Genomic DNA, 14,087 nt, shown 5'->3' on the forward strand with positions numbered 1-14,087 from the left:
AGGCTCTCACTGGACATGGCGGGGGAATGGCTGGAATTTCATCCAGACTGGATTCCGGGTTCAGCTTGATCAACACCAACCCCGCTGCAGCCCGAGGAGCCCGGTGGGGTCTCAGGGAAGAGCAGGACAGGCAGCAGGACTGGAGCTGGCGAGCAGCTGGATGGGACAGCAGGGGGACGAGGCCTCCCCAGCCCTTCCTGGCACAGCAGAGCTGCCCTGCCAGAGTGATCCAAGTGGGGAGCAGGACCCCAAGAGCAGGGATGCCGTGGGGCTGCGGCGCAGCAGCCTCTCCCTGAGCTCTGAAACCCCGACAGGGTCTGTTCCCCAGGCACCCTCCCAGTGTGGGAAGGGTCTGTGCTTCTCCCGTGGCTTCCATGCCTCCCCCGGGCTCAGGTTTTGTGTTTGCTCCTCTGGAGTTCACACACAGCCCCAAAACAGCCCAATTCCCACACAGCAACAATTCCCAGCTCTTCCCACACACAAAGGCAAAGGAGACCTCACAAACTCCACAGGCTTTGTACAAAAACCGCTTTTTTTTGCTTTTATTTCACAAAATTGGGTGGCTGCTGCAGGAATCAAACCGGCCCTATACAGAGATCAGGTGAAAAAGTGGGCACAGGGATTATTTATACAGAAACAAAACAGAGTCCAGGACCCAGGTCCTCGGCAGGATCAGCACTAGGACAGTAAAAAATAGTCTCCACCTGGATCCTGGGAACTGCTCACGCTAAAAACAACCTGAGGTTACTCTAAACTGGACTAAGGGCTGCACCAGAAACCCCATGCTCACCCCAAAGACCCTGGAGGGGAAGGAAGCCTCGGGAAGGGGAATGGGAAGGCCCTGGCTGCTCTCTGCGTGGAGTCGTGCTGGAAGACCTGGCAAAGCCTCAATCTGTAAATGCTGGAAGCGGTTCTGGAGGTTCCGGAGTTTTTAGGAGCCTCTCTCCGGCCCAACCTGGATAAAAACCACCCCTGAAATTGAGGAGCAGCGTCCAGACCCTGGGCAGGGAAACCCCAAATGCTCCTGGGCCGGGAGGAGGGCAGAGAACCCGAGCCAGGGGCAGAAAAGGACTTTTTGCAGGACTTTTGCCCAAGTTTTGGCAGCCTGGAGGTGAGCAGCCGCAGCTCTGGAGCGCTCCCAGATCTGCTGCTGCAGCTGCTCCCTTCCCCAGCCCTGCAGCTGCACTGGGGGGTGACAGGAGCTGTCCCAGCTGCTGCCCTGGCCGTCCAGAGGTAGTTCTGGCATTCCCATCCCAGCCATCCCAACCCAATCCCAAATTCTAGCACTTCTTCGCTACCTAATTTTTTTTTGTTTGTTTTCTTCATTTTAAAAAGTACAAAGTATATGCTCCAAAAAGAGGGACTAAAAACAGGGGGGGGTTATTCCTCAGTTGGCTACTGCACCGAACTACTCAGGGAAGGTCCAACTACCACCTCCAAAGGCAAAGGGAAGGGAAAAACCGGAGCAAGAGAACTCCTGCCAGTGAGTGGTTTGATTCTGATTGATTCACTCCTGGTTTCACTCCATGGATCAATATTTCCTGTAATAAGTTAGAGGCAGCTCTGGCTGCGGCCACCAGGAATCCCTGCAGGGCCGTGGCCCTGCCTCTCCTGCTCTGCTCCAAGCTCTGGTTTGGCCTCTCCTCTGGGTGCTTCGCGCTGCCCAGAGACCCCGGAACCCCCAACCGCCCCGGGGCTGCACGTCCTGAAGCTCAGTCCTGCCCCAGACCTGGACTGTGTCGCCTTGCGGGAGCGGCCCAGGCTCAAAGCACCGAGAGGAAGGAAACCAGCGTGCGAGGCAAGGGGTGAAGGGCTCCCCAGCAGAACGCGGGGCGCTCCCGGCACCCCGACCCGCGGCTTCCCCGGAGCACCGAGCTCTGCGGGCTGCGGGGGAGCGGGGACCGGCCCGGGAGAGGAGGGGACACTCCCCGGGGAACAGCAGGGAACTGAGGAATTCTCTTTTGGTCACCACTACGCTGCTGTGGAAGCTCCTTCCTCCTCCCTCGGCTGCCTAGGGAGCGGCGGAGGCCGGCGGGGCTCCGGCCGGGGGTGGCGTCACTCCTTCCGCGGGCGGCGGCTGCGCGGGGCCGGGATCTGCGGGGACACAACGGGACAGTGAGGGACAGGGGGGACAGAGAGGGATGGGGGACACAACGGGGACAGGGAGGGACAGGGGACACAACGGGGACAGTGAGAGACACAATGGGGACAGGGAGGGACACAACGGGGACAGGGAGGGACACAACGGGGACAGGGAGGGACACAACGGGGACAGGGAGGGACGGGGGACACAACGGGACAGGGAGGGACAGGGGGGACAGAGAGGGATGGGGGACACAACGGGGACGGGGAGGGACAGGGGGACAGAGAGGGATGGGGGACACAACGGGGACGGGGAGGGACACAACGGGACAGTGAGGGACAGGGGGGACAGAGAGGGACGGGGGACACAACAGGGACAGGGAGGGACAGGGGGGACAGAGAGGGACGGGGGACACAACGGGACAGTGAGGGACAGGGGGGACAGAGAGGGATGGGGGACACAACGGGGACAGGGAGGGACAGGGGACACAACGGGGACAGTGAGAGACACAACGGGGACAGTGAGGGACAGGGGGGACAGAGAGGGACACAACAGGGACAGGGAGGGACACAACGGGGACACAACGGGGACAGGGAGGGATAGGGGGGACAGAGAGGGATGGAGGGACACAACGGGGACAGGGAGGGACAGCAGGAGGGGCTGGGCACAGAGAAGGGACACAACGCCCGCGTGTCTCCAGGCCACAGGACAGTCTGTCCAAGGGGAATTCCTGCAGGCAGGACCCAGGAATGGCACCATGGTGCACCTGAAGCTCTGCTGCACCTTTACTTTGCTTTTCCACCACCCAGCACTGCATGGACTCCGTGAAAGAGGAAAAAATTCCTGTGTTTTTAAGGACAAGATGCTGGGGATGCAGCTCAGCAGCTGGCAAATCCACGCCAAGCAACTTCCAGAGCTGGAATTGGCACCTCTCACCTCCAGCTCTGTGCTTGAGCCCAACTTCCAGCTCTTTTCTGTTGGAAACGGATGGAACAATGGGTTTGATAGCAACAGAGGCTGCTCCTCCCTCTGAAGGATGGATGTAGGTTAAGGCAGAGGAATCCAGGGATGCAGCGAGCAGGAGGGAGGGAAGGAGGGACACAAAGGGCCAGCCTCGTGCCCAGAGAGGAGATGCTAATGGAACACGACTGACTTGTTTAGTAGGGGACGAAAAAAGGGGAAATTAAGATAAGGGAAGAGAGCAAACAGGAATACAACCTGACACAAGACATTCCCAGTGGTAAAGGCTCGGGAAAAAGGATGGAAAAGTAAGGCTGGGGAGCAGGGGAACGGGAGCAGTGCCCAAACAGAAATAGCACAGAGTTCTCCTGCTGGGGCTGGGAACGCCCCTGAGTCACAGCTCACAGCAGCTCCTGCTGCTGCAGCCAAAATCAAAAGGGCTTTTCCCAATTATTTTTGGGGAGAGGTACTACAAGTGATGACAATTCCTGCTCGGCTGGTGAGAGCCACACCGAGCGTTTTGGGGGTGAGGATTCCTGAGCAGCAGCTGGGCCAGGCTGCAATTAATAATGGCAAATTTATTGAGGAATTCCTGATGGAGAATTCCTCAGTCATTCCTCCCTGTGCCAGCTTGTCTTCTGCCTTCTGGGCTTGGCCACACTCTCACACTCATTCAAGCAACTCCCACACCATGGCTCCTGATCCAGCTGCTTTTTTGGCTGCCATAAATCAACTTCATTTTTGGAGGTGCAGATTTTATACTGGGAATGTTCTTTACATGGTTTATCTTCTCCTTTCTCCTAATCAGGCCTCCCATGCTCCAATTCCAGGGTGCCAAGTTTTCAGTGTGGAATTATTGAACTGGATCCTACTCTGACCTCCACTACTTGGGAATTACAGTTAATTCCTGACCCTCCACGTAGTCAGGAGAGACTTTTAATCACCACCACCGAGCCTCTGTATCATTATAAATAAAATAAGGGATGTTATAAATAAAATAAAGGACAATGGGATGTGTTGGGATGCCCAGAGGGCTGAGGAGCACTTAAAGCTTCCAGCACATGCCTGGCAGCACTCAGGGGCTGGCAGCGTGCTCAGAGCCTGCTATTCCTGCAGGGAGCAGGGGTTTGCAGGGCAGGGGAGCCCAGGACCATCCCAGTGTGCTCAGATCCTGCTATTCCTGCAGGGAGCAGGGGTTTGCAGGGCAGGGGAGCCCAGGACCATCCCAGTGTGCTCAGATCCTGCTATTCCTGCAGGGAGCAGGGGTTTGCAGGGCAGGGGAGCCCAGGACCATCCCAGTGTGCTCAGAGCCTGCTATTCCTGCAGGGAGCAGGGGTTTGCAGGGCAGGGGAGCCCAGGACCATCCCAGTGTGCTCAGATCCTGCTATTCCTGCAGGGAGCAGGGGTTTGCAGGGCAGGGGAGCCCAGGACCATCCCAGTGTGCTCAGATCCTGCTATTCCTGCAGGGAGCAGAGGTTTGCAGGGCAGGGGAGCCCAGGACCATCCCAGTGTGCTCAGATCCTACTGTTCCTGCAGGAAGCAGGGGTTTGCGGGGCAGGGGAGCCCAGGACCATCCCAGTGTGCTCAGATCCCACTATTCCCAGGAAGCAGGGGTTTGCGGGGCAGGGAGCCCAGGATTACCCAACCCTAAGGGCCCACTTAGACAGACCCCACTATTCCCAGGAAGCAGGGGGTTTGCAGGGCAGGGACCCCAGGATTACCCATCCCTGAAGGGTACACTTACACAGACCCCACTATTCCTGCAGGAAGCAGGGGTCTGCAGGGCAGGGAGCCCAGGATTACCCCTCCCTAAGGGCCCACTTAGACACATCCCACTATTCCCAGGAAGCAGGGGTCTGCAGGGCAGGGAGCCCAGGATCGCCCCTCCCTAGGGGCCCACTCACACATTCCGTTGGGGGCTGCCAGCGGCACTCGTGGCCCCAGCAGGTTCCCGGCCATCGGGGCCATCCCGGGCGGCGCCGCCGCGCCCCCGCCGTGGATGCTGGCCGGCATCATCCGGCCCGGCATGGGCTGGCCCGGCAGCAGGGAGCCCGGCCCGGGCAGCTGGCCTGCGGGGAGGGACAGACACGGGGCTGAGGCTCGGCAGGGACGGCGGCAGGGCTCTGCTCCCAGCCCCGGCAGGGACGGCGGCAGGGCTCTGCTCCCAGCCCCGGCACAGCCGCGCGGAGGAGGCGGCTCCAGGTGTGCTGCACACCCCCAGGAAACGCCTTCTCAACCCCCAGGAAACGCCTTCTCAGCCCCCAATAAATCCTTCTCACCCCCAGGAAACGCCTTCTCATCCCCAAAAATGCCTTTGCACCCCCCAGTAAATTCTTCTCACCCCCCAAGAAACGCCTTCTCACCCCCCAAGAAATGCCTTCTCACCCCCCAAGAAATGCCTTCTCACCCCCCAAAAAAACGCCTTCTCACCCCCCAATAAATCCTTCTCACCCCCAGGAAACGCCTTCTCATCCCCAAAAATGCCTTTGCACCCCCCAGTAAATTCTTCTCACCCCCCAAGAAACGCCTTCTCACCCCCCAAGAAACGCCTTCTCACCCCCCAAGAAACGCCTTCTCAGTCCCCAATAAATGCCTTCTCACCCCCCAAAAAAATGCCTTCTCACCCCCCAATAAATCCTTCTCACCCCCAGGAAACGCCTTCTCATCCCCAAAAATGCCTTCGCACCCCCCAGTAAATTCTTCTCACCCCCCAAGAAACGCCTTCTCACCCCCCAAGAAACGCCTTCTCACCCCCCAAGAAACGCCTTCTCACCCCCCAAGAAACGCCTTCTCACCCCCAGGAAACGCCTTCTCATCCCCAAAAATGCCTTCGCACCCCCCAGTAAATTCTTCTCACCCCCCAAGAAATGCCTTCTCACCCCCCAAGAAATGCCTTCTCACCCCCCAATGAACGCCTTCTCACCCCCCAATGAACGCCTTCTCAGCCCCCAATGAACGCCTTCTCAGCCCCCAATAAACGCCTTCTCAGCCCCCAATAAACGCCTTCTTGCTCCCCAATAAACGCCTCCTCAGCCCCAGCACACCTCCAGGAAGGGCCAGGGGGCACCTGGAACCTCGTCACAAGGGAAAAGTGAGAGGAGGTCTCCAAGAAGGAGAGAGCACAGGCAAAGCCAGCCTGCTGGCACACCAGCACCAGGGGCATCCGTGGAGGCCAAGCGCCAGGCAGCAAACGCAGCAGCAAGGCACCAGGGAAGAGCCTTGATGGAAAGGAGCAGCCACGAAGCCTCGAGGATAAATTTGGTGGGAGAACTGAAATCACACAGTTAAAACTGGGCTGCACAGTTAAAACTGGGCTGCACAGTTAAAACTGGGCTGCACAGGAATTCCTACCAGGATTCCCTGTCTGGCTGTGAGGGAGGACTGCAGGGCTCTCCCTCACAAACCAGCTACAGCACCCGGCCTTGGGCATCTCCAGCTTGGGGTTGATGCTCTAAAACCTCATTTGAGGGATGGTTTGGCATAACCCAATTCCATTTCCCTCACCACACTTCCGTGGAGGGACAGTGTTTTAATGAGACAGGGATGGAAACAGCTCCTGCCCCCTAACCCCAGGCAAAGGGGGATGGACCTAAGAGCCAAAGGGGCTCCAGGAGAGCTGGAGAGGGACTTGGGACATGGGACAGGACCCAGGGAATGGCTTCTCACTGCCACAGGAATGGGATATTGGGAAAATCATCCAGCTCCCGAAGACTCAGAGGCTTTGTAGCACAAGGAGACATTCACAGCTACGAGGGGTGTCATTCACTGCAAAAATTAAGGTTGATCAGGGAATAAAAAAATAAAAACTGGAACAATACAGCTGTGTTTGAGAGGCCCAGGAAAGGGGAACTGAGAAATTCCCAGCCTGGGAGCTGCCACCTGACAGGAGCCTCCATAATTTGGCCATCCCTGAACACCACAGGCCTATGAGACTCTCCCTCACTAATGAAGTGATTAATATTAAAATCCCTCTTCTGAAACACCTGAAGCTGAATCAGGCTTTACTACAGACTGAGTGGCTTCAGTGAAACTCCAGCACTGGGCAAGAATTCCTTCAGGGAAAGGCTGCCAAACCCACAGGGACGTGAACATTCAAGGATGTTTTATATGCAAATCAACCCCAGCTGAGCTAAAACCACCACTGAACAGAAACTAAATCTACTTTACAAAATGCCTTTTCTTCATGAAGGCAAAGTGTGCCCCATCCCTGGCAGGGCCAGGCTGGACACTTGAGCAGCCTGGGACAGTGGGAGGTGTCCCTGCCATGGCAGGGGTGGCCCTGGATGATCCTTAGGGTCTCTTCCAACCCAAACCAATTCCAGTGTCCCAGCAAGGCTCGCTGGGAAGCCCCCTCCTCCCTGGGCCATGCATCCTGAGCTTTTCTCCCTGTTAAGCCTCGGAGGTTTAAATCCAAGCAGCTGAAGCTGTCCATAAGCTGAGAAGCTCCTCTGTGTGGGGTTTGGCCACCCATTTTTTCCCTTCCTGACACAGGATGCAACATTTTTATCTGAAAAGTAGCTGAGGGAGCTGGCAGAGGAGCAATCCCATCCCACCCCAGCTCCAAAACACCCAAGCTGAGAGCAGCCAGGCGCTGACCCATCCTGAGTGGCACTAACCAGGGGGAAATCTCTGCTGCCACCACAGCACAAGCGAAGCCCTGCTTCCACAGAGATGCTTTTCTTTTTTTCCAAGAGAAAGCGCTCCGAGACAGCGGCTCAAGCAGAAAATGTGGAAGTGTGACCTACATAGGGGGGAGAGCTTAGGAGCAGCAGCTGCAGGAAGAGATCCAGCCCAAAGGTTCAACACAACGAGATTTGACTGACTGAAAACCCCTCACACGGAGGGGCAGGGCAGGTTCACCTTCCCCTGCTGCCAGTGCAGCTCCACATCCCAGGGAAACGGGCGGGAACTGCCTTCAGAGGCTCCCCAAGGTATTTATCTCCATTAAAAAGCCTCTCCCTCTATTAAATCAGCACTTGAGGAACACTGGGCTGATAAGCAGCCAGAGGGGTTTTGTTTTGATGCATGAGGCTTGGAGCTGATCCAAATCCTCCAGCACCTCTCCGTGCCCAGGCTGCGCAGGGAAAACCTGTGACACAGCCGGGGCTCCGTGCAGGAGTGGCCTTGGCTGGGCAGGATTTGGGAGGGCAGGGAGCAGCTCTGGGGATGAGCCTGCCTGACAGCCTGCTCTGCTGCTGCTGAGGAGCTGCTTCCCAGCCCTGGCACGGGAGAGGCACGGAGCAGCTCCAGGGAATGCCTGCCGGCACCCCAAGGTGTGCTCCTTCCCGCTGGGAACAGGTTTCACAGGCTCCGGGAATCCTGGAATGGTTGGGGTTGGGAGGGACCCTAAAGCTGATCTCATCCCACCCCTGCCACGGGCAGGGATATTCCAACGGCAAATCCACCCTTCCCTCCCCCTCCCCAGCCAAGCAGTGTGAATAATTAACCACAACAACTCATTTAGCCTCGTGTCTGGGGAAGCAGAGGCAGAGTTTCCACTTCACTGGCACCCAGCATCCAGGGCCTGCCTGCTCTGGGGCACCACTGCCAGGGGCACCATTGCCAGGCTCCCAGGAGACACGTAGGAGACGCTGGAGCATCTCTGGGGAGCTGCTGCTGCCACCCTCCCGAGGAAAGGAGCCCCAGCAAACAGCCCAGGGAGAGCTCAGCCCTCGGGAGGGGAGGGCAGCACAGTGCTGCTCACTCCAGAGGAGCTGCTGTCCCGGGGTCACTCTGATTTACTGCTCCAGTCCAGGAATTCTCTAAGGTATCAGGTATTCACTGCTTCTGCTCAAACAGCCAACCTGCAGCAGAGGGAGCCCAGTGTGGTGTCACTGTTCCTGTGTCACCCACCAGCCTGACAGCTCCAGTCCCAAATTACACCCTGCTTACGAGGCCCTGGATCAGCTCCAACCCCTTTCACCACCCCCTGACTTGGATTTCCTTTCATCCCACTGCTCCCTGCGCCTCCCCAGCAAGCTCTGCACATCTGATGGAGAAATAGGAAGCACTGACAGCTGTTAGGGAATATACACCTAAAGGAAGAGAACTCAAAATCCTTTCTGTACCCAAAAAGCCCCCTGGAATCATCACCAGTCCAATAAGGAAGCAAATAGCATCCAGCAACTCAATTTAAACCCACAAATAATGAAATGTTCAGCAGCTGAAAAACCCCGAGCCCAAAATTCCTGACAAAGTCTTTTTTTGAGTATTTCACCCATTGACAGAAAAGGAGGTAAAATCTGTCAGGGAAAAGGTTATTAAAGTTGCTCATCCAGCTGTGGTGGGAGTGTACCCTGCTCTCCTCATTCCATTTCTGCCTTAGGTCAGAAATTATTTACCAGCTGAAAACCCCACCTGAAGGAAGAGTTAACAGTGACAGCTACTAATTCCCAGCTAGCTCTCTTCCTCCAAGGATTTCCAGAAGTTTCTCCTATTCCACACCATGGGTATCACCAGAACCAGGAGTTCTCATCCCACTGATCCCAAGCCCAGAGCTTGAACAGAAATCAGGAGAGTGCCCAAAGTGATACCACAGAAAGAAACTGGGAATTTGATCTCCTATTGCAATGACAAGGTGCAGCTTTCCACAGCAAAACTGGAATCCAACTTTGTTTCCCTATTCTAAAACTTCTCATTCCAGGGCAAAGGGGAGAACAAAGTAAGCTCAGGGAAAATGAATTCTGTGGTCCAGCAGAGCCAGACACAGCCATGCCAAGGAGAAGCGGGTGACCCTTGGCTGGAGATGTTCTCCAGATGGGTCCAGCACTGGAGATGTTCTCCAGATGGGTCCAGCACTGGAGATGGTTCTCCAGATGGGTCCAGCACTGGAGATGTTCTCCAGATGGGTCCAGCACTGGAGATGTTCTCCAGATGGGTCCAGCACTGGAGATGTTCTCCAGATGGGTCCAGCACTGGAGATGGTTCTCCAGATGGGTCCAGCACTGGAGATGGTTCTCCAGCACCACGTCCAGACTGACACCTGAGCTAAAAACCACACTTCTGGGACAAGCCTCACTTTTCACTTCTGGCTAAGAGCTCGACTTCACTGCTTCTGCCCTGCCACCAAACCATCCAGGCAGCACGCAGGAACCTCTCCCAGTCAGGTCTCCTGCCAAAGAAGGTCCCAAAGGAGCCTCCTGCCCCTGCTGCTCCTCCCAGTCCTTTCCCCTAATTTCTGCACATTTCTTTTTTTGGTGTGCCACGAACTGGAGAATTGGAGGAGTGATTGCTTTTGAAGGAGCATCTGCTCAGATCACCCATTATAAAACAAGTCTAAGGAAATACAAATAACCTAAAAACATCTGGAAGTGCTTGGGGCAGCTTCATATTTCACTTCAGAGCTGGACTGTCCCAGGCAGGGGCTCCCAGCCCTGCTGGACAATCTGCTCTGGGGCTGATGAGCCCCCCAAGGAAAAAAGCAGTTTCCTGTGGCTGGAAGGAACTTCTCCTGCTGGTGCCCACTGCCTCCCACCCTGGCACGCCCCCACTCCTGACTTTTGGGGTTCCCCCCTTCCATAAGACACCTCCTCCCCACATCTGGAAGGGGGGTGGGAGCTCCACGATGAAGCTGCAGAAGGTGCAAAGCTCATCTCTGCAGCAAGCTGTGCCTGACAGGGGCACCACTACAAACCAGTAACCCAGACCACCCAGAGCCCCCAGGCAGCCTCCCCTGGCAGCTCCTGTCCCTCTGGGCACTCCTCAGGGCAGGAATTCCCCGCTCCCAGCTCTTACCTGGCTGAGGTGGGTGAGGAGGTGGCATCTGGTGGTGCATCATGGGGTAGGGTGGGGGCTGCTGGTGGGGCAGCAGCCCTGGGTGTGCTGGTGCCCCCAGGGGGTTGATGCCAGGCCCACTGGGGTGCTGGTGGGGCTGCTGGGGGTTCTGGCTGTGCTGCTGCTCCATTTGCTGGCGAGCCCTTAACTCGGCGTACTTGAGCTGCTCCATGTGGAAGTTCTGCCTCTCAGTCAGCAGCTGCTGCCTCTGCTGCTCCAGCTGTGCCAGGACAAAGGGCAGAGGTGAGTTAGCAAAGATGCATTTTCTGCATTTCCAACAGTGCTGCTGCCTCTGCTGCTCCAGCTGTGCCAGGACAAAGGGCAGAGGTGAGTTAGCAAAGATGCATTTCCTGCATTTCCAACAGTGCTGCTGCCTCTGCTGTGCCAGGACAGGGCAGAGGGCAGAGCTGAGATAGCAAAGATGCATTTCAAATGTGCTCCTGCCAGTCACTGGGTTGGGTTGGAAGAAGCCTCTCATCCCAAGCCCACCAAACCCAGCAGGAGCTGCTGTCCTGTGGCTGCTTGCAGCAGGTTCTGGGAAAGGCTCGGGAGCTTTTTCCAGCTGGGACACATGAACTCACCTTGTTGTGTCCCAAAGCCTCTCAGCAGCACAGCTGGTTACTCACTGAGCTCTGCACTGAGAGCTCAGCCCTAGCACAGCTCTGCAGGAAACTGGGGGGGGTTTCTCTGCATCTCCTGCATGTTGGAATGAGGGAGAACAGGAGTCCCAGGGGATTTTCTAGGCAAGCCTGAAGCAGAACGTGTGTGCAGCTGCAGGAGCTCAAGGATCACAGGCAGATCCTCCTCCATCCTCTGAGTGCAGGAGCTGGATGTCACAGCAGCCAGACACAGATTTGCACTATTAGAGCTTTATGTGAAGAATCTCTTGTCATTTAGGCCAATTAACATCAAACAGGCTGCTTAGATTAATCATGAAGTCAGGTAGAGAGTGAGACCTGAGCACCCTGCCCTAGGGAAGGTGCCCCTGCCCTGGGTGAACTGGAGGATCCAGCAGATCCTCCCAACCCAACCCAGACTGAGATTCCATGGAAAGGCAAAAACAGCCACAGAAAGCATTGGGCATTTGTACGATGGGTGAGATCCTAGTGAAGGAAGTGATGTTTGACTTCTTTCAGGAATATTGACCCATTCCCACATTATTACTGGGCCCGGGGGCTGCGTGACTCGTGTACAAATATTGAAGCAGTGTTTTAAGGTAGACTCCACAACTCGGCTGAAAAGCAGGTTGCCAAGGAGACTCTCACCTAGCAGGAGTTCTCCAAAAATCCCAAAGCTCCCTCAGTAGTCGGTGCTGGCAGGCTGGCTGCTGACAGGGCAGGCTAGGGAGGGGCAGGCAGCTCCACAGAGGCGGCTTTGAGCAGCCCCAGATGGGCTGAGCTCATGAATTAAACACGAGCCCGGCCGGGGAGCCCGCTCCGGCCACAATGGCATCATTCACGCTGCCCTGGCTCTTTTCTGCTCCCGTACGCTGAGGGAAGCACCCGATAAATCCACCCCACCGGGGAAATGGGGTGTGTGGGGAAACATTCCCGAGGTGGGAGACAGCTGGGAGAGGAATTCCTGCAAATGACCCCAAACAAAGGCTCAGGCAACACTTTTTTGTTCCTTTGAGACCCTTTTGTGGCCCTGCTTTGCTCTCTTCGTGGCACCCATCCCCTTACAGTTTAAAAGGGTCTTTACAAGGGTGCCCCGACAGCAGCCAGTGCCTGGAAATTCACACTGGAGGAGGAAAACCAGGGAAAACTTCCCTTCTACACAATCCCTGTGCTTGGGGTGAGGAAAGAGAGTTGGACAGAGGAAAAAAGGCACAGAAAGACAAGCTGAAACATGAGCTGGTGCTAAAGCTGAGCCAAGCTTAGGCTTGGGCTCTAGTGCAGACCCACCAGAGTCCCAGGAACACCTGGAGGTGGCACTCAGTGCTCTGGGCTGGGGACAAGGTGGGGATTGGGCACAGCTGGGACTCCATGGGCTGGGAGGGCTTTTCCAGCCTCGGGGATCCAGGAATTCCTCCCTGAACAGAACCAGCAAAGCTTCAGGTGCCATCAGAAACTCTGGGTGGGCCAAGCTCCGCTCCAGCCCCTGGTTCCCCCGCTCAGCACTGGCACTGCTGACACTGCTCAGCTCCAACACAGATAAAATCAATGTGTTTTGCCTGGATGTGCCACCCTGCAGTCTGCAGCAGGGCCTGCTGTCAGCACTCACAGCCCTGCTCCCTCCCTGCCAGGAAGGGCCAGCGCAGCAGCGAGCACAGGCACAGTGAGCAGCAAGGAGGCTCTGCTGCTTTCATCATTCCACTAAATACCCACAATGACAGGTGAAAAGAGCCAATTCCACCACCAGGAAGCCAAGGGGAAAATCTGTATGCACATTTTTAAAAAGGGAAATGTCATATGCCTCAAAAGGGAGGAAAAAACCCTCCCTGTCACTAATGGAATATATCCCCCAAAGAAAGAATCTGCAGGGAACCTTTCCAAAAGAGTTGGGTTCATTTCCTCAGCTGCCACTCAAGCGCAGACTGAAACACTGGAGGATGTGGAGCAATCCAGAAATTCCTGCTGACATCCTGCTCCAAGAGAAGTCCACATCCTGTCAGACTCCATCAGTGTGATCAGGGGAACTCTGGATTGGAAAAGGTTCTCCATGGAGAGGGTGGCCAGGCTCCCCAGGGATGTGGCCATGGCATCAGGCCTGGCAGGGCTCAGGGAATGCCTGCAGGATGCTCTTGGTCACATGGCTTAGTTTTGGGTGCTGTGAGGAGCAGGAGTTGGACCTGGTGCCCTTTCCATGAATGCCAAATGGGGGTGCAATTCCATTAAATTCACACAGAAGGGCAAATGCAGAAATCCCTGGGATTACAAATCAACATAACCCAGTTTGAATCTTCAACCCACCCACAGTAACTGTCTACTCACAACAATGGGGCAGCTACACACAGAAAAAAGAAATTAAAACCTGGCCATTCTGATAGAAATGAGATTTTCAGTTCTCTTTCAAGCAGCTGGAAACACTTCTCCAAAGCCTCTGGCACTGCACATGACACAACTGCTGGTAATTCCTGAGTAATCCAGGCCCAGACAGCTCCTCTCCATGTCCTGACCCCACTGCTCCCCTCCCCTCTCCTGAAGCTGCTGCTGCCTTCCCAGCTCAGGCAAACCCATCAGCAGCAGCATAAAGAGAGGCTGGCACTCCTGAGCACTCCCCTTCCAGCTCCACATCCCACTTCCAGGGCTTTCCCAGGAGCTGCTCTGAG

The 14,087-nt window shown here is 56.1% G+C and overlaps 1 protein-coding gene across 1 annotated transcript in view; it reads right to left on the reverse strand.

Annotated features, from left to right (window-relative positions):
• Positions 1-511: 511 nt before the first annotated feature.
• SMARCC1 (SWI/SNF related, matrix associated, actin dependent regulator of chromatin subfamily c member 1) overlaps positions 512-14,087 on the reverse strand; it is a 64,299-nt gene continuing 50,723 nt past the window's right edge. The window contains exons 26-28 of the mRNA XM_038130016.1: positions 10,778-11,036; positions 4,948-5,112; positions 512-2,094 (exon numbers count right to left, since the gene is read on the reverse strand). Coding sequence (XP_037985944.1) covers positions 2,012-2,094; positions 4,948-5,112; positions 10,778-11,036 — 507 coding nt within the window. The 3' untranslated portion in view covers positions 512-2,011. The remainder of the gene's footprint in view (positions 2,095-4,947; positions 5,113-10,777; positions 11,037-14,087) is intronic.

Source organism: Motacilla alba, chromosome 2 (assembly GCF_015832195.1).
Source record: "Motacilla alba alba isolate MOTALB_02 chromosome 2, Motacilla_alba_V1.0_pri, whole genome shotgun sequence".
Lineage (NCBI taxonomy): Eukaryota > Metazoa > Chordata > Aves > Passeriformes > Motacillidae > Motacilla > Motacilla alba.